The 12,587-nt window shown below is 35.1% G+C and overlaps 1 protein-coding gene across 20 annotated transcripts in view; it reads left to right on the forward strand.

The window, feature by feature from the left end:
• LOC106874170 (ensconsin) overlaps positions 1 to 12,587 on the forward strand; it is a 310,838-nt gene that overhangs the window by 248,344 nt on the left and 49,907 nt on the right. For all 20 annotated transcript variants that reach the window (XM_052975461.1, XM_014921803.2, XM_052975460.1 and 17 more), the window contains one exon: positions 1,149 to 1,852. In XM_052975461.1, the coding sequence (XP_052831421.1) occupies positions 1,149 to 1,852 (704 nt within the window). The remainder of the gene's footprint in view (positions 1 to 1,148; positions 1,853 to 12,587) is intronic.

Consider the following 12,587-nt stretch of genomic DNA (forward strand, 5'->3'; position numbering starts at 1 on the left):
CCTTTAAAGTTTAGCCTTGTCATACTGCTTAATTCAGCAATAATATAATTCTTTGGATCATTGGCTTCATCTTTATAAACAAAACATTTTTATAAACACCTTTATAAATGAAACATTTTTAGTATTTACATTTACACTGCATTTCAATCAGTTTGATCTCCACTTGTCATCAGATGTCTTATTCTTATATGGGCTGCAGCCCTGTTGGGGCATCACTCTGAAGGGTTTAGTTAATCAAATCAACATTTGCTATGTCTTCTATTATCCTTTTTCCGGAAGCATTATGTCAAGGGGACATAACAAACCAGCTCTGATTGTCAAGTGACATGAGAGAAACACACAGATACATACACACATACAATGAGCTGAACCCAAAACTGTGGTTGCCAAGTGAACTTTTTACCCCCACCCCCATAGCCATGTACATAGCGTCAGAATAAATTTAAAACAGGAACCTTTATTTCTAAAATAAAAATAGTAGTACTCTTCAAATGCACTGGGCTCCAGACACGTGTACATGATTATAGAATATAGATTGCGAGCTAAGAGGAACAGACTAGGAGAATTGATTGTGCAGCAGTTGTTTAATGAAATTGGTGATATCAAAAGAGACTAGATTGATCAGTGGAAAGTGTGGGGCATTGTGTTAAGATAGTAAAAGTCATCAGCTGCTATAAGTTAATGTATAAAGCAAGAAGAGTGAAGCACAGAGTAATAAAATAGAAATGTTCTAAGAAATTTAAATTGAAAAAAATATTAAATTCAGCATGATAAAGAGCTAGATATATTGATTGCTAAATAGATGCTTTTTAATGATAGAGTTGTTGAAATGTATCCTTAACCCCAAAAAAGTTTCAGACAAAAAAAAAAAAAAAAATCAGAAATAACAAAAGAAAGATCAAATGATGATCTTAACAGAAGACAGTCAATATGAATAGTGATTTACTGTACTAATACACTTCCCGCCCACGTGGAAAAACTGTCAAAATGGTTATATTGTGAGTTCCATATTAGCCTTTTAATCAGCAGAATTAATATAGTAGCTTATGTGCAGGTGATTATACATTTTTCCAACAACACTTGATAGTGTGTCTAAGAAATAAATTTTTTACTTCTTTTTAAATTAAATTTTTTTTTTTTTTTACAAGGTTGAATCCTCAACAAAATCTGCTCAGAGTTCCCCAAGCCGAAGTAGCAACTCATCAACTGAACTTTCACCTGATGAGCGCCAAGAGGAAGCTTCTACAACTCTTGTTGCAAACGACATGAAGAAGGCTTCATCACAAGAGGACATGCAAAATATTGAAGAAGAACGGACAGCTGCAAAATTCAAGTCTCCACTTTTGAAACAGTTGATGGACAAACGGTCAGATGATTCCAGTGGGGATACAAGTGCAAAATTCAAGTCTCCAATTCTGCAGAATATCCTCGGTAAAAGCAAGACAAACCTAGGCAATAGGTTATTAAAGACAAATTCATCAGAGAAGCTGGCTTCCAGCCAAGAGAGCTTGGATCAACCATTTGCTGAAGACAGCACATCTTTGAAGGACATTAGCAGACAGAAGAATGATGTTGATACCAATGCAGAAGTCAACCCAGCCGAAAACAGCCTCGTGGACAAAGATAAATCTCAGAATAGATTATCTGTTTCTTTTGATCAGTCTGTTGGTATGGATGACTCAGGTTTCGCTGATTCTAATGGCAGTACAAAGACACCACAGATAGTAGACGTGAATGGAACTGGTAGATCTGTGGAACTGAGCAGTGAGTCTGCCATTGGTAGTTTAGTTGACAATAACTTGGATAATAAAGACAAAGTGGAGTTAACTACAATATCTGGCGAAAGTTCTTGGTAAGTAATGCTTAAATGAAGCATTTTTGGTTTTGTCATTGTTATCCACAATGCCTTTGATGTGTGCTTATCTCAGCATATGTGTAAAACATATGCACATGTGCACACACACACACACACACACACACACTTAACATAATACATTATGCTGATGTGACAAGAGCATGTGCAGTTGAAGAATGGGGAGTTAAATCCTGTGATCTTGTAAAACACTACTAAATGAGTCAGTGAGCATGTATAAATATGTGTGTAGAATATAAAAGATATTAATTTTTTTACACAAACCCAACTTTAGTTATTTTATTTGAAAATATCAAATTAATCAAACTCTGTCAGAAGAAATTTATTTTTCCATTTTGTTTTGTTTTCTTGCTTTTATAGCTTCCATATTTAATTAGACAAAATTGACATAATTATATATCCACTACAACAACAACAACAATAATGATAATTTCATATTTTTTATTACTAAGTAAGGTTGTTTTTTTGGTATGAAATAACAGAGAATGAGAGCCATATTAAATATTTTATGTTTGTTATTTGAGTTTGCTTCCCTCCTTTCCCCTCTTCGAGATGCAGGATAGATTTTTTTGGTTGACCCCCCCCCCCCCCCACCTCAATATGTATCTGTAATGTAAAGGATTGTTTCATTATATCATACTCCATTACAAAAATTTTGGCTCTACATTATCAATTTTTATCATTATCACCATTGTTTTGAGAATGGGTAGTGGAGTAACTAAAAGGTGAGGTAGTTAGATAAATGATGAGGAGATTATTAGTCTTCTCTCTCTAAATTGTAAGTTCAAATCCTGCCAGAATCAACAACATCCATCTTTGATAAAACAAAATAACAGAAGTGTACTAGTTTAACTTGTGAGCTTGTGTGACTGTAACTACAACTGTGATAAAGACTGTAGTGGGAGGTTCTCAACAAGCCTAGTCTCGAATGCTATTTCAGTGCCTATCATGAATATCATTCTTCATCATCATCAGAATTTTTATTGAGGATGGCAGAATCAATAGAGGGCTTATATCTAGTGGTATTTATTATTAGAAGGATAGACTTAATTAGCAGTTACTGCAAAAATTTGTAACCTTGCACAGATGTAAAGAATTGTTAATGAAATCTGCTAATCAGCTTGATTTTCTAACCAAGTTTTTTTTTTATTATATTTATAAATATTTTGAAAGAAAAAATGTCTTGAGTGTGGCATGTTTCTCCCATGTGTGTCCTTTTTATTGCTACCATAATGACTTTTGCCCCTTGGAGCTGGCTGGTCTTGCCCCTCCACCACTCAGGCACCCCATTCTTATCTTTCCTGCAGGCAGGTGATCTGCAACAGTTTAAACAACATCAGTCTCACTCATCTAGAACCTGCAAATGTGTTTGGCTCTTCCTACAGGTTGTGTATTTGTGCACGTATATATGTAATTGTGTTTCTGTGTGTATATATATATATGTATATATGATATATACAGAGTTTGCCAAAGAAATGTATACAAACTTCAGGAAAGGAAAAATCTACATTAATATTTTAATTCAGTGTTATTGCAATTTATTCTGTGTTATCGCAATTTGATAAAACATCGAAAGAGGTGTCTATATTTATAGAGGTACTTATACAAATTAGATATTTACACAGATTTTTCCATTCCTGAAATGTGTTTGCATTTTTTGGGCAGACTTTGCATAAAGAGAGAGAGAGAGAGAGAGCGGTGCAGACATGGCTGTGTGGTTAAGAACTTTGCTTCCCGACCACATGGCTTTGCACTTTGATGGCAGTAGTATCATTGACATGTTGACAAAGAAAATAGACTTTGTATGTGGTACATGCACAAAATGTTCTTAATGAACATTAAGAACATGCCAGAAATAAATTTTCTCAAACACTCAGTAGGATCTTTAGAGGTAGTAGATAGCTTTTGTTATCTTAGCTTGGCTTGGCTTCATGCTCTTGCTTGATGTGGCTGGGGTCATTCCAAGTTAGTGGTCCCAGTGACATCATCATGCATAGAGCTGACTAGGCCCACCAGTGCTCTCCATTGCTGGCAGTCCCCTGCTAGCCCCTCTGCATCCTCCAAGGTGTTGTCGAGCCTCTGGAGATCTTCACCAATCACATCCAGCCATCTGGTGCAAGCCTCACAATGAGGCCTTTTCCAGCCCGCAGCTATTGCGTTGAATGAGAGTAAAGCCCTGGTAGGATGACCTTTCTGGAGACAGAGGACTTGTCCGTACCAGAACATGTGGCAGATAGTCATGAGATGGGAGGTTGTTATCTAGGTAACCTAATTAGCAGTGGAGGAAGATGCTCTGGAAGATGGTAACCAGAGTTAGAATATACTGGAGAAAGTTTAGAGAGCTGCAGTGCTACATGGTAGTGAGATGTGAGGTTGCCATGGAGCTCACAAGATTATGATCCATCTCAACTGAGCAGGACTACAGTAGAGAGGGAAGAAGTTTTTCGTTTGGTGTTGAGAGTTAAAGTGTGAAAGGAGTAGGACAAGTGTCTTGCTATAGAGGAGATGCACAGCTTCCTTGTTTAATGAGTAGGTGGGAGTAATCCAGGTGCTTGAAAGTGTGAGCCTTCAGGGTACTGGAAGGTGAACAGAAGAGAGAGTGAGGACAGAAAACAGGAAGGGTGGGTGTGTAGGTATAGGTTGTAAGAATGTTGGGTGCGAGTGAGGGATGGTTAGAGTTGAAGGGTGAGATAGTGAATGGTGAGGAGGAGTGGTCAATGTTGAATATGAGTTGGAGTGAAGGTAGAGGGGAGTAAGTGATGACAGCCAGTACAGAGGTGAAGAGCAGCAGAATACAGGAGTCATGGAAAGGATGAGAGAAAGGGAAAGAGGTATCATGGTTGAGAAGGAGAGATAATTTAGTGGCCCAGTGCTGGCACCACAAGAAAAAAGCATCCAGTGCACTCCGTAAGGTCATTGACGTTGGGAAGAATATCTGGTCATAGAAACAATGTCGAAGTAGACAGTGGACTCAGTCCTTTAACTCATCAGATCCTGTTGAATCATCCAACTCATGCCAGCATAAAAGTTGGATGTTAAGTGGTGATGATTATATATATGCATATATATATAAAATATAAGTTAATATATATATATATATTTTTTGAAAGGTTGAATGCAAATTCATCCTTTAATTGGAGTAATTTCCAAAAGATTTCTAACGTTGTTTCTTCATACTTTACTTTTAATTTACTGGTGTAAATTAGCATGGATATGAAAAGTTATATAGGTATATTAAATATATGATTTAATTTATTAAACAAAGTTCAACAAATTCAATCATATTTTACATAAATGGAGAAGATTAAATGTTAGGATTGCATAGGTATGGTGTTCTTACTCATTTTTGTAATGTGTTATAGTTCTTGGAGTCATGTCTATTTAAAACAAGTCTTGTTTTAAATAGACATGACTCCAAGAACTATAACACATTACAGAAATGAATAAGAACACCATACCTATGCAATCCTAACGTTTTATTAGCTTTTTTCTTATTTTTGGCTACTAACGAGTACTTTTTGACAACTCAAATTCTTAAAATGAATTTATTGTCTTCTATATGAAACAATTGTACAGCTACATGAATAAAAAAATTATCATCCACGTTAACACTTAATCTTCTCCATTTATGTAAAATATGATTGAATTTGTTGAACTTTGTTTAATAAGTTTAATCATATACTTTATATATATATTGTCTGTGTATGTATCTTGTAGGAGCAAGTGATCATAAAACAGAGTCATGTATTTCTATGTCAGCAAATCTTTGGGGCAGTGAAGTTTGGTCTAAAACAAATATTGCAAAACTCTAATAATTCCAATTTGAATATAGCTTCATAAACAACTTCATTTTCAAGTGTCTGTTTTGAAGGCTTCAGCATGGCTATCCTCTTCTTCCAACAAATCAAATGGTAGCATATTCACTGTGATCTTTACTTCCTGTCTACTCATGTTTTGGGAAAACAAAATTTTGATGTTGACATTCTTTTATTTTTGTTTTGAAAACTTGGGATTTTTGTTTTAAACATCTAGAATCCCCTGTTTTTGTCTTACCTTTCAAGATGTTGTTTGTATTTATGCTATTATGTTATTTAATATGGAAGTGTGTGATTATATCAGAACATTTGTTCATTAATGCTGTTAAAAATAGCTTTGGCCCCACTTTCTAGCAGATTGAGCAACCACAGTGAGACCCTATTGTGTGACATTTACATCACTTAAGTAATTTTATGTAAGTGCAAATCCATTTACATTGTGATGGTACCTCAAAGCTGGTGACCTTTCGATTTTTGTATATTATTGCAATAGACAGACATCTTCATTCATAAATTTCTCTTCTGAAAATTTTCAAATAATTTTTCTGTTTACTTTTCGAAATGAGTTTCTAATTTACCATCTTGATAAAAAAGATTTTCTCAAGGAAATGTAGAGAACTGCAGCATATATTTTAATATTTGGGTGTCATATACATCTATAAAGTATAAGAATATATTAAGTAAACATTGTGGTTTAATTTAAGTGTCAAAATGAAAATGAAATAGTATTTATTTCAGGGAGAAAAAATATTTTCATTTTAAAAGCAACAAGTATTTCAAGGATAAATTAAATATTTTGATAACCTTCCGCTTACTCTATCAAATGTAGTGCTTATTTATTCAAACTGTTTTGAATTAATCATGCATTATCTTCTTAGCTTTGCAATTTCGCTGATGTTATTGTATAATTTTGGAATGGCATTGTAGGGTAGGTGTGAGAGGCCAGATCTGGCCTGTTTGAACACAAAACAGGTGGGATATTTGGATCAAATATGGCTGATTTAAATGCTAATGGTTAATAAGGTTCAATGATGTATAAGTAAGCTATACTTTCATTTTAAAAGCATGTCTATTATAAGATTTAAAAAAAACATTTTAATAATTTAAAAGTAATTAAAAATGTCAAAATATATTTGTAAGCAGTATTTTGTTTTTATTTCGATATTTCAACAATGCCATATTTTTATACACTTCTCATAATTCTCCTTAATTCTCCACTTTTACTTCTTTTGAAAAATTCATTTTATCACATTTTTGCCTCTACTCCAGAACTTTGGTCTGGCTTTACTCTTTGTCTTTTGTTGGGCAACTGGGATTATCATTCTGTAAAAAAAAACAAAAAAAACTTCCAAAAGTCTATTTCTTGACATTTTAACCACCCCAGCACCCATGAAAGCTATAAAACCAGCTACCTCCAAAGAACAAGGGCTATTACAGTAGTGATACAAAAGACAAGGACAAAAGAGAGAGAGAAAGAGAAAGAGCATGCTTGGGCACATTGGCTGCAGCATATCCATCTGATTTTAATGCAAATCATTTAGAGGGGCCCTTCTCAAGAGCAGCTCAGATTGTGGGTGCATAATGGAGTCATTACATACACACTGATATTTGTAGTGTGCTAGAAGTTGTCAGGATTTGAAATATTGTTTGACTCCAATGAGAAATGCCAGTGTTTAGGATGCAACCCTATATGTGTTAAGTATGTACCTTGTCCAGGAGAGATCCTCTGAAAAATTGTGAGGGTACTGGGGGTGGATGGAGGGTAGAGTATGAAAAAATGAAATTACAATTATTCTATTTTTAAAGAATGGAAATTTCAATAGTTTCAACCATAAGAATACCACAAACTGAAGAAAAATCCAATTCTTCCAACAAAAGGGGACCAGAATGAAATTTAGCAATTGGGGCCAAAAATGTGAAAGAATGAAATTTTGAAAAGAAGAAAAGAGAAAAAAAACAGTTCATCACTGTTGTCCAAAACATCTGAATAAAAAAGAAATGAAAGAAGAAAATAATCATAAGGGAAAGCTCTTCCAAAACTCAGTCAAACCTGTTCAAATTTGTGTCTTTTTTTTTTTTTTTAAGTCAAGTGGGTAGGTTCTGCCCAAGACCTTTTGATCACCTCCATGACTAGTGACGGGGGGAAGATCTCCTCAAAGTAGAGACTACTTGCAATAGAGCAGGCTAAAGGTATCCATAGTATTAGGTGGTGGTCTTAATTGTGCAACTGATTAAGTCTACCACCCAATTAGGCTATGGCAGGATTTGAACTCAGACCAGGAAGATCAGAAACAAATACTACAGGACATCTGGTCTGATTTCCTTGCAATTTCCAATAATCTCTCATCCTAAATTGGTACTTCTTTCTTTTTATCTCTGAAAGGATGTGAAGCATAGCTGACCTTAGCAAGATTTGGGCTCAAATTTGAATATAATCACATAACTACCGCAATAAATTCTGTCCAACACTCTGATGATACCATGTACACATCTGGGATTAGGAATCATGATCTAAACATGTGAGATTGTGTTTGAGGCACAAATATATTTCCAAGCAATTCTTTCCCCACAAAAATTGTAAAAGGTCTGATTTATTTTACTGTAATAGTTAATAAAATTTTGTAAACTTATCATACAGATTATTGTTAAAAGGCTTGGTTAGCATTAAGTTTGGAGTTAAGGGGACAGACACTGGCTAGATACAAAATAATTCAACTACTGCATCCAATACAAAGCAGGCTTTGAAATAAGCACTTTTTACAGATATGCATATATACATCTAAAGAGATGTGTATGTATTTGAATAATGGATATATATCATGTATGTATATTGTGTGTGAATATGCTCATACAAACACACATATAAAACAAAGTGTATAGGTTTTATTTATTAAGGAAAGATTATTTATATAGGAGGCGGAATGAAAAAAAAAATTTATTCTGTGCATGTGTAATTTTGGGAAGGTTTATAGGTAGAAGCCAGACAAAAGCAGCACTTGGTCCTTTGTGTTGAGAGGTAGACAGGGATTGATATCTTCACCTTATAAAAGATCCTGTTACAGAAATTGTAACAACTGAAAAATAGATGATGAGATTAAAAATTCTGTAATGTGTATATGTATATACAGATGTACGTTATAATCTGTTGGTTACGACAATGAGTGTTCCAGCTGATTCAATCAACAGAAACATCCTACTTATGTAATTGACATTCAGGTGGTTCCACAGGCATGCATACCCTTAACATAGTTCTCAAGGGATTCAGTGTGACACATTTGATGTGACAAGGCTGGCCCTTTGAATTACTGGTACAGCTCATTTTTGCCAGGCAAGTGGACTTGAGCAACGTGGAGTGGCTTAGTCAGCTCATGATTGTAAGGTTGTGGGTTTGACACCCAGCAGCACGTTATCCTTGAGCAAGACACTTTATATATGTATGTGTATATATATATCTATAAATACCCATGTATCTTATATTAGGAGGCAACACATAGGAAGTGTTATTCTACATAGATATATACAAAAAGATGAGATAGTATACATATTACAAAAACTAACAGAAAATTGCATGGAGGCCAGTATGTCTGATTATTTATATACACACACACACACACACACACACATGCAATGGAAATTAGCAGGGTTATGGATAGAATGCCTTGTGGTATTTGTTCTGATGATCTAATTTCAAATTCTACCAAGGTAATTTGTCTTTAATTGTTTTTGGTTGATAATAAAGAACCAGTTCAGTGAGTGAAGTGGAGGAATTGTTAGCGGGTTGGGTAAGATGCTCTGCATTAATGGTCTGGAGATGAGAGACATGTATGTATGGGCTACTGTAGGTTCTTCCTCAAACAGTCTTGCCCAGGTTTCTGCATTCATCTGCAGATGCACTGCCAAGAGTGATTGCCTGTAAAATTCTTTCACTTTTATACATCTTTGGTGAAAGTAGGCCTTGACCAAGAGAAATTGATCTCATCAGTTGGTGTCCAACAATCAGTGGATGTTTTGACCTTGAATTCTAATACTCCCCCGTTGTGGTCAAACCACAAACCTTGACTAGGAATAGCCATGCCTACCAACCCTTTTCTTTGTAATCCTATAAAAGGATCTGGTACTTGGTAATCTTTACTTGAAGGTTTGATCACATCATTCTACCTGTTGGACTTGAAGGTGAGCAAGCTGAAATTCCATTGTCAACTTTTTCTGTGTAAAAGTTTAATAAACATTTATTCTACTAAAAAGCATTGAGTAATCCATCAGTTTCACGTTGAGGGTATAACTTGACATAAAAGCAAGCATTAACGTATTTATGTGTGTATTTAAGTATTTCTATATATTCAAATATTTATAAATATCCCTAACCCCTACCTTAACCACTCACATCCTTGCTCTAGCTTTCTGAATTTTGAAGTTTGAGTGAACAGGGATTGCACTCTGGTAATCTTTAACCACCCTCCCTGATTTTTCTGGTCTAACACTCTCTTAGACATGTTACCTTGAGGACATGCTCTGATTCCTCTTCATCACATAACCTCTCCTCCATACACCACTACCCACCCTTATATAGCATGTGTTATAAGTACTTCTCTTGCTACTCAACCCACCTCACCATCTTTATCATTCTCTGACTCTGTCTCTCTCTCTCTCCCTGGCACTACTTCTTTCCTCTTTCAACTGTTATGCACTTTCCTAGCACTGTCTCTGTTAGTCTGTCCCCTAATTCCATCTTTCAATGATAAACCTATGTAACTCCAATAAGAATTGACATGGATCCTGACCAAACTGCCCAACCCATGCAGGCATGGAGAGCAAACCAACTTGCCTTATTACTGGATCTTATTCAATCCACCTGTTACCTTACCACTTTGTCTCCTGCTGTCTTCTATATTGATCCCTGACATTACTCTTTTCCTTCCTGTCTTCCCTGTTTCCTCCATTATTCCCCCTGCTATTCTCTCCACTACCATCCTCTCACAACAACAAATCTGTTTCTTCCTTTCACTTTGTGTACTACAAGGAAACTCTTCTGGTGCTGGTGCCATGAAAAAAATTACTGTAAGTTGTTGGTAAATTGAATAGAGCAGTACCATACATATATATATATATATATATATACACACGTTTGTGTGTGTGTATGGGAGCATGCATGGCTGTGTGGTCAAGAAAGTTTGCTTTCCAGCTATGTGGTTACAAGTTCAGTTCTTCTGCATAGCATTTTAGGCAAGTGTCTTCTTGTACAGTCCTGGGCTGATCAAAATATCATGAGTAGATTTGGTGGACAGAAACTAAAAATGCCTTTTGTGCATGTGTTTATTTTCTTCCATCTGGCTATCATATGTGTCACCATCATACAAATGTTTTTCTTTGCTATCTTCTGTGAAAGCCATTTTATTGCTTATGTTCAAAGGTCGAGGGAAATATTACGTTGTTTGTAAATAGGTGAAAGTTGATGACAGGAAGAACATCCAGTCATACACAATCTGCCTCAGTGAATTTTATCTAATCTACGCAAACATGGAAAAGTGATAACATACAACACATACACACATATACACACTTAACATCTTATCATCATGCCTTGATCTTGCGAAAGAAAATTCATGGAGAGTACTGTATCACTATTTGTGTGTGAATATATATATCTATATTATATGTTGTTGTTGTTGTTGTTGTTGGAACAGAGGACTGGCAAATCAATAGAGTAACAAACAAATTACCCTGGGATATTTTCATGTCCATATGCATTCAGAGTTAAAAACTCAAGACTCACTTGGTGTATCATCTTTCCAGCATTGGTAAATCTGAATCCTTGATTTAAATCAACATCTCACCTCTCCCATATTTCTTGACCTTGTATCTAAGTTAGAACTTATCATTTTCCTTATCATGTTACTTCTGATACTTTGGAGATTTGATAAAATAAAAACTTGTTGTGATCAATAAAACTGTCTGTAATACTTCCTTTCAAATTTGAGGCTTTATACCAGAGGTGTAACAAGAGAATTAGGAGTGAAAACAGTCCCACCTATTCTTTAAGTACAAATGTGAAGAGACTCAAAATTTTCTATGACTTATCATACTTGTTAATTATGATGGGAATGCCAAAAGAGTCTTTGCTCCACAGTACTGTGCACCTTTGCTTTGTCACTGTCAATATAAGAAATTAATTACTGCTCTTGGAAAATGCATATATGTGACACAATTTCATTTGCCTAAATAAGAATGCATTTTTGTTGTAGTAAAACATCAGTAGATTGACAGAAGTAGATTATATGCCTTTAACTATTTAATTCCGTCCTGATGCATTCTGTGTTCAAATCCAGCCTGGATTAATTCTTATCCTTTATCTCACTTTCAACATATACTTGAGTTGATTCAGGTGATATATTACTTCCCTTACAAATTTCTGACCTTGTGCCAGCATATTTTACAAGTTGTTATTGTTGTTAATAAAGGCACTGATCATAGCCAAGGCCATAGTTTTGGACAGATTACTTTGCTTGATTTCATTTTTTTTCTTTTCCAGTTAAGAGTTGCAGCCCTGCCATGGTTGGCATTACTTCTCCCCTTTTCTGGTTAAAGAAAATATGTACAAGTTATCTACGGGGATCATATACTTTCTTGTTATAAGAATAGTTATATGGTTTGACTAAATCAAATGATTCCAATGTGTTAAATGCATTTACATATCCACCACCCATTGCTCAGTCCCCATGCATCCCACTTTGTTTTGTAGTGATTTATCTGATCACAGGATTAATGCAAATATTTATAGCTTTCCTCTACTGCTTCCAGGCCTCCTCCCACAATGCATGTATCTGTCTAAATTTTTTTTTTTAATGTCAGAATTGTTGAATATTCTGCAAAATCAAATAAAACTATATATACATATATAT

The sequence above is a fragment of the Octopus bimaculoides genome, chromosome 21, assembly GCF_001194135.2.
Source record: "Octopus bimaculoides isolate UCB-OBI-ISO-001 chromosome 21, ASM119413v2, whole genome shotgun sequence".
In the NCBI taxonomy this organism is placed as follows: Eukaryota; Metazoa; Mollusca; class Cephalopoda; order Octopoda; family Octopodidae; genus Octopus; species Octopus bimaculoides.